The sequence below is a fragment of the Rosa chinensis genome, chromosome 1, assembly GCF_002994745.2.
Source record: "Rosa chinensis cultivar Old Blush chromosome 1, RchiOBHm-V2, whole genome shotgun sequence".
Taxonomy (NCBI): Eukaryota; Viridiplantae; Streptophyta; class Magnoliopsida; order Rosales; family Rosaceae; genus Rosa; species Rosa chinensis.
The window spans coordinates 51,233,249-51,251,443 of NC_037088.1; the positions used below are offsets into that span (position 1 = coordinate 51,233,249).

Genomic DNA, 18,195 nt, shown 5'->3' on the forward strand with positions numbered 1-18,195 from the left:
CTTTTCGTCCGGAACCGAACGGCGGCGTTTGGGGATTGCTTCGTAACGGTAAAAAGGGTAGGTGAGAGAGTGGGAGGCGCTGAAGCTCCAAAGACTACGTGAGACTGACGTGTGGGGTGTTTGTTACCGTTGGAAGCCCTCTGAATTCTGGGCTGGGTGAGTTTTAAAATTATTACCGTTATGTGGTAATTTAAGCCGAGATAGAAAGTAATAATGTCTTTAGATAAAAGAGATGTGGTAATTTGAGCTGACTGTTGGGGGTAAATTCAACGCACATCAATAATAGATGATTATTTCAGGACGTTCTTTTTATTTGAGAATATCTCATCATGATAGTTTCATTAATGGTTAAGATATGAGGGAAAGAAAAAAAAAACATTGGTAGAGTAATTTTTGAAAGTGGTGGGGTAAATATATACTTTTCTAGTTGTTTTAACTAGAATTTAGGTTAGTAATTTAGGCTAGTGGTGGGGCAAAAACGCCAGAGTTCCATTCCCAGAACCCCAAGGATGTACTGCTTATAGTAAAGCCAAACATAACTAATACATGAATCACATCTACAAAAGATCCACTGGTTACAAATAGGGTATATAAGCAGTGAAAGAAAAGAAATGGAAAATTATTTGCTATCCAACTCATTGCAGTGTTTTTATCAGAGAAATATAGCCTTGAAAGTTTCAGGTAACACAGTAACAGGAGCATAGGTTGCACAACTTATAGCGAAGCTTGGAAAAATCTGGACAAACGGCATGCTGTTGTAGAACGACAGTGAGATATAATACAATCGGGTCTTCAGGGTTGGGATGGGCGCGGAGATGTTGGAGGCTTGAAATCTGGATACTGCAATGAGAAAACGAAACAAAACAGTGCAAGGCTTGTTCAATTTGTCCACAAAAGAAGCAAACATGAAAATGATGAAGCCAAATATGAGGAATTTAAGTAACAAGTAAAGTGAGGAATTTACATAGGGGAATGGAGAAAGGGATTTTGAAATCCCAGGAAATGATTCTTTTTTAACTTCTGCTTTGGGAACGGAATTTATCTCAGGGGCAGGTTCTGCAGCTGCTTCTACTTTAGGTTCCGGTGCAGCTTCTGCTTTCACTCCAGTATCAGCAGCAGTGGGGGCCGGACTTGCCTCTTCAGGTGCAGGAAGAGCCTTGCTAATCACAGGTACAGGTAGAAGAGCTATTCCGATTTCCTGAAATTCAAGGCAGACACAAGGAAAAAGACAGTAATTTGAGGCAAAATAATAGAATTTGGTGTATGCTAATTGTCAAACAAGAAAAAAAAAATTACTTGGATATCATGTGGTTAAGTCAAGAACCAGTTCAAAATGTTGAAACCGCATTTGTAATCTTATACCTTTATGTCACCCAAAAGCTCCTTTGGGGCAACCTTGGTGGTTATGAAACTATCCACTTCTTGTAGAGTTTTATTCCGGTCCTGTCAGAGAAAAGTTGCATGTTAATCCTTAGTTTTCAAAATAGAGGACTTAAAAAACAATGGATCCTCTATGATAAAGGAGTTCTGATAATGTTCATCTCTACAAGAATAACTTAATTTTAAAGACTGAAGCCTGGTATTATAACTAACTAGAGGTATAGCAAGCGGCAGGCAATTAGATAAGAATAGATAGGAGTTACTTCAGAGGAAAGAACTCATCACCAAAGAAAACTTTCCATTCAAGTAACTTCTTGAAAGTGAAGGAATGAAAACTTACCTCGGCAAAAAGAAGTTTCTTGCTGGCAAACTGTACTAGTGCAGCTGAGCCCAAAAGTTGGAGGATTGTTTCTAGCTAGAAAGATACAGAGCAAACGTCAGTTTGAAAACTCTTCCTACAACAATCCATGTCACAGAAAAAGGAAAAACAAGAGAATAATCAGTATGCAATAGACTGACCAGCCTGACCTCAGTAAAAGCCAATAAACCCAGCCCGGTTGCTGCAGCAATACCAAGGGAAACAGACAAGGCACCTGAGCCCTCCTGCACATAATTGACCACATAGCTATATAAAGATCCTGCTAAAAGCATGAAGCGACACTAAATATTCTTGCAAACAGTATCAAAACTAAGAAACCATTCACTGAAAAACCAATAATTATGTTCGTCTCAACTCATCTTACTTGACAATGACTCGCTTAGCCCATTTTGATTGAAAGAAAAGCTAGGTGAGTATGCACCTTCTAGTTTAATTAGATGATCGACTAGCAAGCAATATGATATAGTTCAATTGAAATTATACCACCCAACCAATGCAAGTGATGTCAATTACTTCAATGCATAACTAGTAGCATATGCTAAATTTCCAAGCTCACGGACTTTGGTAATAAATTTTCAATTGTGCATTATATTTGAAAATAAAGTAATCAACCCATGTAAGAAAGTCAAGAGAATTACTCCGACAGCACCACTAATAGTATCCGCTAAACTGCCAAAATCAACGCTCGGTGCTTTTGATGGTGGTATCCAAGGAAGGCCGCTACTCTGCAAAATGATAATCCATGTCAAGTAATACAATTAGATAAAGACTTATATAAATATAAAGAGTAACAGCGAAAGGAAATGGGAAATACCACCCATCCTCGGGGTCCTTCTGCACCATCTTTTATGGCATAAGCAGCTTTGAACCCATTTACAGTGACCAACTCAGCAACCAGTTCGGAGTTCCCATCAAACCTGGCTTCCATCAGAAATTTATCAACATTAGCTTCATATATTGGCTTTTGAAATACCAAAAATTCTGTCAGATACTCAGAAAGTAACAGATTTATCGCAAGATTGCAAACCAAGTGCAAAAGGGAGTCAAACTGAGAAAACTATAATCAGAATCCAGTTTATGATGGAACTAAAAATGGAATGTCAACAAAAAGTTTCTTTCCATATTGTGTATTCGCTTGTATTTATCCAATTCAGCTTGCTTGTCAGAACTCAGAAGGTTGACATTGTTGTGACAGCGGATGACAACTTTTTTAAAATTGTATGAAAACCAAGATCTTAAGTTATGAACCGACTTGTATCGTATGAATATTCTACTCTATGTTACTAGTTTCTTCTCCAAAAAAGGTGGTTATGTGAATTGCTTTATTCTTTTGCCCTATAAAGAAGATCATCCCTACATAATTCGATTGAAAATGATGTACTGACTTGGTTATCTCAATACCAGGCATTTCATTCAGTAGCGTTTGAGACTGCTTTGAAAGCCAAACAAAAACAATTTTCTATTGAAGCTCTCTTTTAACTAATCATTATTCACAGAAGTTATTGAGAGACATGATATATAAAGAATGAGAAAAGGTAAAACTGTAAAATTGGGTGAAGACACATACTTATCCAGGATGAAAAATGTAGTATTCTCTGGTTCCTTGAACTTCAAAGAGAGCTTCTTTAAGAAGCCCGGCTTATCTTCCCCTTTATAAACAATTGGCACTGCCTTCTTTCCCAGACCTCGGATATCCGGACTACCCACTTGCCTTATCTCCCCTGGTGCTCTTATATCAACAAGAAATGCTTTTGCATCTTCACCCAATTTTGCATAAGCACTCTTAGCAGATTCAACACCAAATGGCTTAGGATTCTTTAGCACCTGTGACAAAACCAACGGAACAGCCAAGATGGCAAACCCACCAGCTATAATTGCAGGGTTGTCATTAACAAAGCTAATAACATTGTCAAGAGCTCCACTTGAATCAAAGTCTCCATTTGCTGTACTCACTGACTGCCCCAATACCTCTTCATATGTCAAAGCCTTGGCAATCCCAGCATTGAAAACAGAAGACAAAAGCAATAGTCCACCATGGAAGCTCTTAGATGAACCCTCTTGTGAAGCTTTAGCACTAAAGCTAGTGGAGCTTGAGAACTTGGGTAGCGAAATGGAGGGCAGTGATGGGAATTTTCTGGGTTCTTTTTTTCTGTCACCAAGAACTGATATAGGGGTCAAGCTTGCTGCATTGAGGGCCTCCATAGCATAATTCTACTTGACAAAAACACAGAAAGGCTTTGTGGGGGGTCTCAGAATAGTGATGGAAAAGCCTTAACCACCATGAGAGATGGAGGGTTTACGCAGAATTTTTTTGTTTCTATTCTAAGATGATACAAGGCTCTACAAGCCTTAGCTTGTTCAGTGGGTGCAACTTGGCTGGTGTCTTTTTGGTCTTTGGGTGGGAGGGTGGTGATGATGTGTCATGCAAGATGAGAAACTTGGCCATTCGGTGCATGACACGTAGTGTTAGGGATTGAGAGGTTTGTTGATAAATTATGTTGTTGATTGAAAGCACAAGACTTTGCCTCGTACATTGTGTGGTTGAGAAAAGAAGTCCGCAGAAGTGAAAGTCTCCAGACTCCAGTACATGCTACGCAGCAGTACAGTGGTACTTGCTAGAGATTTCGCGATAATACGAATCCTTAAACCAAGGTAGATTCACCTTAATCATATTTCACCACTCTGTAAAATTATATTCCAACATCAAAACTGGCGCCAAAGGAAATCTCGTTTTAGTTAAAAAAAAAAAAACCCAACTTTTCAGAGAACGTATAGGCATCACCCTCATTACTCATTACTCATTACTCATTACACTAAACTAAGGTCTGTTTTAGATTAGAAATCCAAATGGCTGTCGGTACTTGAAGATGCATAGAAAGGCCTAGTCCTACTATTAAGAATCTTCTAAGAATTCTTCAAGCTATTGTCACAGACTCTCATATCTAACTAGACTTTGTTATCCTACGGCAGAGAAAAGGTGAACCAAAGATTATCAAAATATGTTACAAGTAGAAGGTCGAATGAGGACTGTTTTATAGAAGATCGTAAAAGTAATCCAGACCTTGCCCAATTTCCCATATTGAGATGCCACAACCCCATTTACGAGCTTCCTCTAGCCGCATGGAAATTGACAGTAACGATGGGTAGAACACAGCATGATTGTTATGATCATTATCAGTGTAGAAGAACAAATGTTCTGCGCTGTTCTTTTCCCATCGAAATGCAGGCTTGTGCTTCTCCAACAAGGAGATGTAATCTCTTCCGGTGATAGCACCACCACCAGAACCTGCATTGCATTGTTAATAGAAGTTAAGAGTACTGTCTTCATAAACCGAAATCCACTAAGAAATGATAAATCAAATAAGATATTTTTCAAAACCATCAACAAGAGGAATTGAACATGCAAAGGGAAAGAGAAATAGAATACCTCCTGAGAGGATGTAATCATTTCCATAGAAATTGATGCCGAGAAGTATCTTGCTGGCCAGAGCACTGTTTTTATTGGTACCAAGAAGCAGCTGGAGGGTGGAATCGATCCACTTCAAAGGTGCATTGGGACCTGGATTATGAGGCCCTGAGAAGTCATATGTCATAAGTGAGAATCCATCCACAGCATCACTCAAGCTATGAAGATCTTTAGGTCCAAAATCATGTACTTGGAGCTTCTCTGAATGTGGTGGGCCTATAACATACACCAACTGCAAGTGGTGCTTATTGTTCCTCTCTGAAGTCACAGCATGCAGTGCATCTCCAAGATCTTTTATAAACTTTAATGCCTATTCTAGCAAAACAATAAAGATTCCTTTAGATAATTAGATCTTACATATTTGAAAGAGCAAGAAGAGATATATGTTTCACTTTCTAGCAAACAGTACTGCTGAATAGCAAGACAGAATCTTGTTATCCAGTAATAAACCTTGTAAACAGAGATTTCAAAGGAAGCTAAGATCTTTTTGTATGTCTAGTTGTCTACCTGCTTTGTGTCCAGATATGTATAAATTCAGATAGCAAAGCAGATTCTGATTTACAACAATACAACCAGATTGCATTCGATCAAAGTTCTGTTACTTGCAAAACTTGAAATGAATAAAGAAGGGTAAACAATGTACGACTGAAATTGTGAAAGGCTTCACTATGGGTGAAAATAATTCAACAAAATGACAGTTTTTAAAACATGCCATACATGTCACTCTACTTGATTGATTAACCAAAGGAATTGTAACTATTAAAAGGTGAAGAGAAAAAGTTGGCCTTTACCAAATTCCGCATCTTTGGATCATGCAAAACACGGTAAGCTGCCCACCTTGACCAAGATTCCAGCACAATTCCATCATAGCCCATTTCCCTAGACAGAAAGAAGGCCCCAAATTACATAAATATGAAGGAACTTGAACTATACATTGGTACAGAATACAGACTGCAAGATAATTAGAGGCCTGTGATGTCCAACACGCTTGGAAGCCAATTATGCCAATTCAGGGAATGATATCTTGAAAAAAATAAAGATGAGAAAATAGTCAGATGGGAGGCTTACTTGCACTCGCTTACTATAAGATCAATAGCCTTATTCCTCTGCTTTTTCTTTGTAAGCAGCTCTGCTGGAAAAGCTTCCAGAACAATTCTAGGCAATACCTATAACAGTATAGAGGATTATCAATCAGAGTACTGATCCATTTAGATTTAATGTGTGCCTCAACTGCAAAATAGGGACAATATGTCATGGAATACAAATTTAAATTTCTTTCTAATCAAAAATCTATGAATGGACCTGTCCAAGTTCATTACATGCCTGACTGAATTAATTTCTCAATCATTGAAGCTACAGCTCCATATAAAGCAAATAAGGAGAAAACGACTGATTTCTATTCTGTTCTAGTATTCTTACAGGATATGAAAGCTGATAATATGTCATTGAATGTCTGGGGGGTTGGGGGTCATAAAGGTTGAATAAGTTATTTTCCATACCCAAGCGTCTCCTGCTATTCTAAGGTCTGAGATCCACCCAATATCAGCATTATGTCTGCCTTCCAGAATTAAGCTGGTCCCTTGACTGGTCATGAAACGGACGGAATATAATACTCATTATTATAGGTTAGGGAAAAGACCAACTACTCATCTCACTTCATCAAACGAAGAACACTGGAAGCATACCTCTTCAGATCATACCAGACTGGAGATATATGTGTAAATTTGGAGTTAAACCTTTTTGCCAAATCATAGCCCTTAGAATTCCTGCACAAATTCATATGGAAAAGGAGTTCATACGCTTCAAGCACAGTTTTGCAAATATATCTATCACGAGCAACACAGCTGTACTAACCATATTCCTAGGTTGTCACAGAAAATCAAACTTTCATAACCAAAATACTATGAAAAACAATAAAAGAGTACAATATAGTATCTAAACTAGACCAAAAATGACTCTTTGTACACAAGAAAAACTAATGGACCAGTTCAAACGCTACTACATTCTTAACCAGATTAACATTGTGTCTGGAACCAAATGAATCAGTCAATTCAAAATTTTGAATTCCACATCCTTTTACCATCAGGTTTGAAATGTTAAATCTATTTTCACTCATGTTTCCAATTCGCAAAACAACTAACATTCAACTCTGCTATTAAATATTTCTGTTCCAAACATGTTAAGTCATTTACAAAATAACGTCTTTTAACCCCGAAAAAGAACATTCCTTCTGTATTTGGTTTGAAACAGTACAGACGAGATAAAAATTTGATTTCCAAGCTTTCAAATAGAAAAGAACAGCAGAATCTCATAGCAATTAAACATACCATGGAGTAATGTAAGCTAATACAGGATAAGTATAGTGCCTGCCAGTCGTATTTTCCGAAACAACTGCATTTTCCTGAATTTTTAATACAATTCAAGAACAACAACCTAAAATCAATCTCACAATGATACACCAAAACACAGTAATAAATTATCAAAATTTTCTGCTGAGAAATCAGAAAATTCTTAGAACAAAGCCACAAAATTGTTACTAAAACACTAAAATTTCATATCACTCCATGCATTTCCTGAATAACAAAACCTAATTGATACTATAAAACAGCTCGAAATTAAGCTAAAGTAATCAGTGAGGTACTTGCAGTGAGGATCTCTTGGTAGGTCACGTCGGGCTTAACGAGGCCTCGCCGGAACACGTAGGACTCCATCCGGTCTGTGATCGGAGCATAATTGAGGCGGTACACGAGTACCGAGATTGCTGAAGATACGACGAAGAAGAGGACGAAGGTGATTACGAGCTTCCGATTTGAGGAGGATGAGGCTGAGTGGGCGAGTTGGTGCGACGGTTCGGCTCGGTCTTTGGGGCGTTCGGAACTCGGCGCCACTACTCGGCGGTCTTTTTTCTTCGCCATTAGCGTCGTCACTCAGAACTAGGAGAAGGAGAAGATTTTGGGTCGGGTAGATTTGTCCGACCTGCTATAGTAGAACTTAGACACGTGTCTTACTTAAAGGGTTATTTTTTTCGTAGTATTCAAACGTTTGGTTCGCGGAAAGAAATCATCTTTTCTTGCATTTTAGATGCAAAAGGAAATGAAATCGTTTCCTGAAGGAATGGAAAATAAGGAGGAAAGTTGTTCCTTCCAAATCTCAAATGAATCACTCCCCCTTTTTTCATTGCATTTATTACTCATAACATATTATTTTATTACATTATTTACAAACTTTTTAACAACTTTCTTGATAACTTTCCTTACTTTACCAAATATCAGAATAGAAAGTTGTTGGAAAATTTCATTTCCCTTCCCATGGGAAAGACAAATGAATTACTTTTCTTTCTGTTAACCAAACGAGACCGAAGTGGCTTCTTCTAATGGGCAAGTCGATCGGAGAAACTTTTAAGTAAGGCCGCCACGTCATATGGCCCGATTCGTCCACCAATCAGATTTTATTGACCGCGGCCAAAAGGACGATGGACTTTTGGAAATTACTTCTCAAAGATTTAAAAGTATTTGTTTAATTTTACAAAAACAACTGAAGCATTTGTCAAGAGCTTCTCACCCACGGCACAATTTTTTTTTTTTGTAATTTTTTTATATCTATAATTAATTTTTTTATTGATTCAAATGCATTCTTGAGTAGAACAACATGTCACAGTGTCACACATCACACTAAACTGATCAAAGTGTAACGTGCTACAAAGTAGGCTAACAACCCAGCTAAAGCTAGCCAATATAAAGGTGACTAAGGTTTCTTTTTTTTAAGTTCAAATTCAACTCAAAATTGATTTTTTTTTTCACACTTAAAGTCGGATTGGTTTGATTTCCAGACTTGAGAATTACATTCATCATTCACAATCTCTCTAAAATTATTGATTGATAAAAATTTAAATAAAACTACTAATCACAATAATGATACATCTCATCTCATTCTTCACCCCCAATTTGCATTCTAACACAATATGAACAAAAAAGTATACACTTTGTCAGGAAACATAAAAGATAAGCATCATAAGGGGCATCTCCTACAGACTAGTTAAATTCAAATTTTAGTTATATATAACTATTTTTAAAGCAAAATTCAACTCCAACAGACTAGCTATTGCTAAGTTAAATTTAGTTTTAGCTAAATTGGCTAGCTATATTTAGCTAGAGAATCATGCATAGCTAAAGCAAAAGTTATATTCCTCTCTCCTCTTTTGTCCATATGTCAGTTTATGATTGGATAAAATATAGTATATTATTTATAAATAGCTACTACTGCTGGAGCAACATTGTTAAATCAATAACTATATTTCACAATTTTAGTTATATTTTAACTACAAAATAATTCCTACTGTTGGAGATACTCTAAACATCTTTAAATTGAGAAAAACAGCAAGTACTTAAAAGTCACTATTCACATCTCTCTCATGAATTTGGATCCATGATTTACATTATAAATGATATATACAAAGAAAACAAACTAAATACAATTCCATTAAGCAAGTTCATTCAAGCCTTACACTCACTTCAACTATATACAATTAATGAAGTGAAGTTCATCTTCAATCAATTACCATCTTCATGAAAGTCAAAGAGATATTGAGGCGTAAGTTAGACCTAAAGTGCTCTATACTCCTTGTGAGGCTAATAAAGTAGCACATTGTTTAGCAAAACATGCTTCGCATTCGTTAGAAAGTCAAGTATGGTTTGTTATTGCTCCCGGATGTATAAGGATGCCCTTTTAAATGATTGTAATCACTAATATTTTAATGAATTCCTATTTCAACAAAATTACCATCTTCATGGAGTCTTTCAATCTTGATTCTATATGAAAACCACATTAACAATAAAGGAAAGACAAACAAAAAATTATAAGTTTTCCACTTACACAACAATACCTCAATGTCCTTCAACTTCACTGAGTACCAAAGTGATCCTTTGTTTCATTTGTCAAGAAAATGGAAGCAAGCATGTCCCCAAGACCTCCTTATCACCAAACTGCCGAAAACAACCCAAAACCCGCTCATAAATCCTAAACTTGTGCTCATGTAGAACCATATCTTGTCAGACTCATCTACATCGTCATCTTCATCTTCACTCCATCTTTTGCATTCCCATTCTTGGTTGTTGAGCATTGGTTTGGCAATTGAAGGCCACAAAGTCTTTGAGTTTCCTTCATATATGGTCGGGTCATTGAAGGTGTGGAATTGTTGAGTTGATCGAATCAACCCAGACAAGTTCAATTTCCTCAGTGAAGTCGTAAACTAGAGAGATGGTTCATTGATAGGTCAAGAGTTTCTAGCAACTGTAAGCTTCCAAAAGCCTCTGGTATGTTTCTAGTCAATTGCTTCCGAGATAAATTCAAGCTACCTGAGGCTGAGAGATTTGCCATCTCTTGTGGTATTTCTCCTAATAATTGTTGCTTGACAGGTCTATGCTATTTACGAGTGGTAAGAGATGATCACTAGTATTTTCATACTTCACTCCTTTCACCCTTAAGTCCATGTGTTCAAGATCAAGTTGCTGGATCTTGTTGTCTATAAGCTCAGGCATGTAGCTGTTAGGAATTCAACCTAGAATTCCTCTTGCGGAAGCAGACAAGTGCAAAACAATATAGATAAACGATCGAGAAAACAAACACAACTTGTTAACGAGGTTCAGCAAATAACTTTGCCTACGTCCCCGGGTTGCTTGGGTTTCACTGTAGAAGAAGAAGAATACACGAACAAGAATACAAGGGTCTCTCACAAGAAGTTCTCACCAATTCTCAAGACCTCACTTGCTCTCTCTGTTTAATGCTTCAAAGACTTGATCTACTACTACAACATATGCCCTTATTTATAGATATCTAACTGGTCGTACCAGACCCTATAAGACATTGGAAACCTATTCCCAATAGACATAGAAACCATTACCAAGTAGGATTATGTAAGCAAGTAGGAAACAATCAAAACTCCTCTTTGATCAAGGATTAACAATTCCTTATCCTATGTGGAATCGGATCCACACACCCAACAATCTTCCACTTGGAGCCGATTATGCTAGTAGCTAACATTCTTCAATACTCTTCAATCATAGCCAACACAAAACCCATTATCACAGCCAACATCTCCTTCTTCAAACTTTGAGATCAACTGAAGCCAAGCACAGCTTCAATTTTCTTATTGACACAGACTTAGTCAACATATCAGCAGGATTCTCACTTCCTTGAATCTTCAACAATTGCAACACTTCATTTTCCACCAGTTCTCGTATGTAGTGATACTTCATAGGAATGTGTTTAGTCCTTGAATGAAAAGCAGGGTTCTTTACCAAGTGAATTGCATTTTGACTATCACTGTGCAATGCACAATTCTCTTGCTTTTTACCCAATTCCTCCAATAGACCCTTTAGCCACACCATCTCCTTACCAGCCTCTGAGACTGCTACATACTCGGACTCCATTGTAGACAGGGCCACTTGCCCTTGCAAATTTGAGACCCAAGATACGGCAGCACCACCCATAGTATAGACATAACCAATAGTACTCCGACAAGTATCATGATCTCCTGCCAAGTCTGCATCAACATATCCTTGTAGTTCAGCACTACCTCTCTTGAAACAAAGAGACATATCAGTAGTACCCCGAAAATACCTCATGATCCACTTCACAGCCTCCCAATGTTGCTTTCCTGGATTACTCGTGTACCTACTCACAACTCCAACTACATGAGCAATATCGGATCTAGTACACACCATAGCATACATTAAGCATCCAACTGCCAATGTATAAGGTACATTCTTCATATAATCTTTCTCTTTTTCACTCTTGGGTGATTGTTCCTTGGACAATTTAAAGTGAGCCGCCAACGGTGTTCCTACAGCCTTCGATTCATCCATATTGAATCGCTTAAGCACCTTCTCAACATACTCCGCTTGTGAAAGCTTCAGAGTACCAGCCACTTTATCACGGATAATCTTAATACCTAAGATTTTCTTCGCCTCACCCAAATCCTTCATCGCGAACTAGTTTGACATCTCTCTCTTCAACTTCTCAATCTCATTGAAGTCTTCCCTAGCTATCAACATATCATCTACATACAGTAAAAGATTGATATAAGATTTGTCAAACCTCTTGAAGTAACAACAGTGATCGGATTGACATCTTGTGTAGCCACTTCCACACTTGAAAGCATCAAACTTCTTGTACCACTGTCTTGGGGCTTGTTTCAAGCCATAAAGGCTCTTTTGCAGTTTGCATACCAAGTCCTCCTTACCAGGTACTATCAAACCTTGTGGTTGCTTCATGTATATGACCTCCTTCAAATCACCATGAAGAAAAGCAGTCTTGACGTCTAGCTGCTCCAAATACAAACCTTCAGCTTCCACTAAACCAAGCACCACCACGATTGTGGTATGTTTCACAACCGACGAAAAGATCTCATCAAAATCAATTCCCTCCCTTTGCTGAAAACCTTTCACAACCAAGCTTGCCTTGTAACATTTGCTCCCATCAACTTCTTGATTAATCTTGTAAATCCACTTGTTATGCAATGCTTTCTTACCTGTTGGTAACTTAGCTAACTCCCAAGTATTGTTGGACATGAGAGAGTCCATCTCATCTTGCATGGCACCCTCCCACTTAGCAGAATCTTTATGTTGCATTGCCTCATCATAATTCACGGGTTTACCACAATCAGTTAATAGAAAATAGTTAGCACAAGTAGAGTATCTATCAGCTGGTATTCCTTTAGTACTTCTTGATGATACTCTTGGCACAAAAGGAGGTGTCACTGGCTCATCACTAGGAACTTGTTCTTCAGGTTATGCGACCTCAAGAGCTTCTTGTTGTTGTCGTTCCTCCCCTTGATTTCCCTTAGACACATCTTCATTTGACAATTCTTCCAACCTTGCAAACTGCCGATATTTTCTTACAGGACTTTTAGGCTCTGCTGCTTGCCTATTCTTGTACATCACCTCTTCATTAAAGATGACATTCCTGCTCCTTACAACTTTCTTATTCTGCATATCCCAAAACCTATAGCTAAGCTCGTCACCGCCATAGCCTATGAATATGCACTTTTGAGACTTGGGATCCAACTTGCTTCTCGCACCGGACTCAATGTGAACATATGCCATGCAACCAAACACTCTTAAATGCGATAGGCCTATCTCTTTTCCACTCCATTTTTCCTCAGGTAGGAGATGATTCAATGGTACTGATGGTCCACGGTTAATTAAATAAGCAGCAGTATTAACCGCATCAGCCCAAAACATGTCTGGCAATCCTGCGTGTATCCTCATACTCCTTGCGTGCTCATTCATAGTCTTATTCATACGTTCAGCTACTCCATTCTGCTGTGGAGTTCCGGGAATTGTCTTCTCCATCCTAATCTCATTCTCTGCACAATACTCTTTGAAATCATTACCACAGTATTCACCTCCATTATCCGACCTCAGACATTTGATCTTCGACCCGGTCTCATTCTCTACGATCACCTTCCACTTCTTGAAAGTATCAAATACTTTCCATTTATTTTTCAATAAATAAACCCATACTTTCTTTGTGGAGTCATCAATATAAGTCACATAATACTTTGAGCCACCTAACGAAAGCACCGGTGCAGGTCCCCACACGTCCGTATGAACCAACTCTAGTTTCGTATCTTTTGGTGCCTTGCCAACCTTTGAGAAACTAACAACCTTTTGCTTCCCAAATATGCAGTCTTCACAAAGCCCAATCTTCACTGAGTCCACACCATGTAGTTTACCCTTCGACTGAAGCACGCCCATACCTTTCTCACTGATGTGCCGAAGTCTACGATGCCATAAGTATGCATCTTCATTTTTCTCAACGATCGCAGTGCCTTCATTGTTCTCAATATTCAAGGTCGTATAAAGTGTCCATGTCTTGATTCCACGAGCTAACACCATAGCTCCTTTACACACCTTCCACGTACCTTTTTCAAAGGTAGTGTGACATCCTTCATCATCCAACTGACCCACAGAGATCAAATTCCTCTTCAACCGCGGTATGTGTCTAACATTGGTCAAGGTCCATGTTCCACCAGTTGTCAGTGAAATCTTCACATCACCCCTTCCCACAATCTCCAAGGCTCCACCATCAGCAAGAAACACTTTGCCAAAATTACCACGTCGGTAATTCACCATGAGCTATTGTTGTGAAGTTGAGTGAAATGACGCTCCAAAGTCTATGATCCATGACTCCAATGGAGCTTCAGTAACGCTTAGTATAAGTGCATCCGAATCAAACTCAGTTGTGTTTGCCATCTTCATTGTCTCCTTCCATTGGTTACAGTCTCTCTTGACATGTCCAGATTTCCCACAATGCCAACACCCATTGGACCACTTTCCTGACTTGGACATGCTTCAGCCTTTTCCTGATGCCCTAGACTTGGACCTTCCACGATTGTTGTTTGAGTTCTTGTTGAACGTTCTACCTCTATTTTCTATAGAGAGCGCAAAACTTGAAGGATCTTCAAGGTTATTTTGTCTTCGCGTCTCTTCATTTAGAAGAATGTCACGCACATCATTAAACTTCAGCTTCTTCGTAGTCCCAGCTCCACTACAAATCGAGTTCACAGTCACATCCCAATCCGAAGGCATGGAAGTCAACAACACCAAAGCTTTGATGTGTTCGTCGAATTTAACATCCACCGATGCTAGTTGCTCGATAATATCACCAACTATCCCAACTTGCTGGCGAACAGATATATCCTTACCCATCTTCAAAGTGAAAAGCCGCCTCATCAAGTACAACTGTTGAACGACATTTGGCTTCTCATACATGTTGGACAAACTATCCATCATCCCCTTCAACGTAGTCTCCTTGATAACAAATCTCCTTCAACATAGTCGAACGGCTCCAAGGGCCATCCTATCCATCTCGACAAATTCGTCCTCTTTCATATCTTTTGGGAGCTTGCCCTCTAAAGTTTAGCAAGCTTCTTCATATTCAAGTAGTCCTCGATTTGTGACCTCCATAGGCTAAAGTCATTACCGTCGAAGTTATCGACCCTCTTCTCAATGTCTTCTAAGCTCATTGTTTCCACTCTAGAGCCTAAGCTCTGATACCACTTTGTTCGGAATTTGACCTAGAATTCCTCTTGCAGAAGCAGACAAGTGCAAAACAATATAGATATACGATCGAGAAAGAAAACACGACTTGTTAACGAGGTTCAGCAAAAAACTTTGCCTACGTCCCCGGGTTGCTTGGGTTTCACTATAGAAGAAGAAGAATACACGAACAAGAATACAAGGGTCTCTCACAAGAAGTTCTCACCAACTCTCAAAACCTCACTTGCTCTCTCTGTTTAATGCTTCAAAGACTTGATCTACTACTACAACCTATGCCCCTATTTATAGATATCTAACCAGACCCTATAAGACATTGGAAACCTATTCCCAATAGACATAGAAACCATTACCAAGTAGGATTATGTAAGCAGGTAGGAAACAATCAAAACTCCTCTTTGATCAAGGATTAACAATTCCTTATCCTATGTGGAATCGGATCCACACACCCAACAGTAACCATGTGTTTTAATTCTTCCAACCTGGGGATTGAGCCTGATAATTTATTTTGAGAAAGGTCTAAAATCTAAAGATAGGGGAGGACACATATTTGTTGAGGAATATGTCCAATAAACATATTAAAGGTCTAAAATCTAAAGATAGGGGAGGACAAATATTTGTTGAGGAATATGTCCAGTAAACATATTGGCGCCTAGAAGTAGATATGAGGATGCATGCAGGGATCTGTTTCTCCAATCCATTTCGGTAAAGTCCCTGAGAATTTGTTCCCTCTAAGATCAAGAGTAAACAGTTTTGTACAATTTCGCAAGGACAGCTCAATCTCCTCTGAAAAATTGTTATTGCTTATTCTCAACCAGTGAAGTGATGGTATTTCTGAGCACATGGAATTTGGAATTTTCCCAGATAGATTGTTATCGAAAAAATCTATGGTATTCAGCTTTTGTAAACCCTTCCAATCTCTGAGGATATTTCTGGATAAATAATTTCTTGAGAGATCAAGAGAAGTCAAAATCTTCATTTTACTTATGGAAGTGGGAATGCTACCATTTAGATTGTTCTTAGAAACATCTAGGGTCTCCATATTTGACATCTCCTGGCCAATGTTTAAGGGGATTGGTCCGGAAAACCTATTGCTCGCCAAGCCAAGTTGTGTTACATTTTGGCCAAAGTGGAAGGGAACTCTCTAAGAAGTTATTCAAATTCACAAGTGCGCCTAAACCAAAATTTATTGAGGTGGGAAGCTATCCTCTAAGTTGGTTATTAGAAAGGTCCAAAAGTGAAAGGTAATAATGTGGAGAAATTCTCGAAAACCAATCAGGTAGTGTATCTGAAATTCCAACATTTGATAGCATTAAATTATAGAGGGATCTCTGAGATCTGAGCCATGCTGGGAATGTGGGATTCAGTTTGCAATCTTTGATCATGAGAGAAAGTCAATTGAAGAGAGGAATCCAATCCAGGTTCATTGTGTGGAAAACCAAAGAGCTACTTGTAGAAGAGAATGAAAAATCTGTTAAACTAGAGAGATTGTGAACATGAATTTCGATCAGGCATAATGCCTTCCCGTGAACCCCCCAAGAGATCTAAAAAATATAAATGTGTGGATGTTCAATACTTTCTGGAATGGTTCCATTCATCATGTTGAAGGAAAGGTCCAGGACCTGCAAATGTGAAAGATTTCCTATTGTGCCCGGAAGAGGACCAGAGAGAGAGTTTTCTTTGAACCTATCGTTTGGTTGCCGGAAAGGAAATTGGTTCCTTAGTCTTTCTCATAAGCATGGAAAAGTAAATTTCCCACTAGTTTCCCTACCAATGTTTGGAAACACCAAGAAAGAAAGAAATCAGAAAATGTATTTTACTTTCCTTTCTGATGTTTGGTTTGTGCATGATTAGGAAAGTATGTAACATCAATTTTCCAATAATATCCTTATTATCAAAACATAAACAATTCAAGATTCAAAAGTTTCTTGGATAATTTGGTAATAACAACCATTAAATTAATCTTTAGAGTGTGTAATTGATCCATTTTCCCTTCATGTAGGAAAGTTGTTCATTTCCTTTGGTGTGCCAAACATAGGAAATGATCAACTCAACTTTCATTTCCCAGCCTTTCCATTCCGCGAGAATGAGGCAGTGGCCCATTGAAATTGTTTAAAGTGAAATCCAACACTTTTAAGCTACCATTACTGCATCTGGACAAAGACTCGACAAGTTCCTTTATCTCCCCACTTAGAGAATTATATGAGAGGTCTAAAGTTTGCAGGCTGCAATGGTTATGTTCCCGTGCACTTTCCGGAATGGAGCCAGTAAATTCAGATTCAGAGAAATCTACTGTCACAAGGGTACTTATATTGAATAAGCATTCGGGTAATGAAGAATGGAAATCATTGGATGAGAGGTCAATGAGCATAAGTGACGTAAAATTCACATGTTGAAGAGTTTGAGGGAGGCCATGAAGTTCACAGTCAAACAAGTGCAGCTCTAGGAGCGAAGGAATCATATTAACAGCATGTAGCCAATGAGTTGTTGCCTTGCTAAGGTTCACCATTTCCAAATTCAGGTATTGCAAGGAAGAGAGACCAGAAAGCCAATTCAAATCTGAAACCCACATATCTGAGTATGCTGAGAGACCAGCAAGTTTGATAGGTTCCCAAGATGAGGAGGGACCATCCCCTCAAAACCTGAGGCGGAGAGGTCAAGGTACCTCAACTTCTTGAGTGAACCTAAGAAACTTGGAATGGGAGTTCCCTTGAAATCACTAGCACTGAGGTCCAAGTAATTCAAGTATGTCAAGTTAAGCAAAGAAGGGTTTAACTCACCACTTCAGCATCCCCACATAGGATCATCGTAGTCTCCACTGCAGAATGCGGGCAGGTCAAGCTTGAGAACATTGCCTGGGTTGCTACAGCTAGCCTACCCCAGTCCACTTGCAGCAGTCTTCCCCAACCCAA

At 38.6% G+C, this 18,195-nt stretch overlaps 2 protein-coding genes across 4 annotated transcripts; both read right to left on the reverse strand.

The window, feature by feature from the left end:
* Positions 1 to 498: 498 nt before the first annotated feature.
* On the reverse strand, positions 499 to 4,110 carry LOC112181953 (rhodanese-like domain-containing protein 4, chloroplastic). 2 transcript variants are annotated; one of them, XM_024320357.2, is made up of 8 exons: positions 3,327 to 4,110; positions 2,574 to 2,676; positions 2,398 to 2,484; positions 1,909 to 1,983; positions 1,721 to 1,795; positions 1,363 to 1,443; positions 965 to 1,198; positions 499 to 840 (listed from the first exon to the last, which is right to left on the reverse strand). In XM_024320357.2, the coding sequence occupies exons 1-8, from the start codon at positions 3,959 to 3,961 to the stop codon at positions 793 to 795; spliced, it is 1,338 nt and encodes a 445-aa protein (XP_024176125.1). In that variant the 5' UTR covers positions 3,962 to 4,110; the 3' UTR covers positions 499 to 792. The 2 variants fall into 2 exon arrangements, with proteins under 2 accessions (XP_024176125.1, XP_024176124.1); XM_024320356.2 differs by having other exon boundaries at positions 1,900 to 1,983.
* Positions 4,111 to 4,292: 182 nt separating this feature from the next.
* On the reverse strand, positions 4,293 to 8,202 carry LOC112181954 (chitinase domain-containing protein 1). Of its 2 annotated transcripts, XM_040517186.1 has the most exons (9): positions 7,871 to 8,202; positions 7,553 to 7,626; positions 6,911 to 6,991; positions 6,725 to 6,809; positions 6,294 to 6,391; positions 6,017 to 6,104; positions 5,187 to 5,535; positions 4,821 to 5,045; positions 4,293 to 4,441 (listed from the first exon to the last, which is right to left on the reverse strand). In XM_040517186.1, exons 1-9 carry the CDS (start codon positions 8,138 to 8,140, stop codon positions 4,434 to 4,436), a joined length of 1,278 nt encoding a protein of 425 aa, XP_040373120.1. In that variant the 5' UTR covers positions 8,141 to 8,202; the 3' UTR covers positions 4,293 to 4,433. The 2 variants fall into 2 exon arrangements, with proteins under 2 accessions (XP_040373120.1, XP_024176126.1); XM_024320358.2 differs by lacking the exon at positions 4,293 to 4,441 and having other exon boundaries at positions 4,574 to 5,045.
* Between the last annotated feature and the right edge of the window lie 9,993 nt (positions 8,203 to 18,195).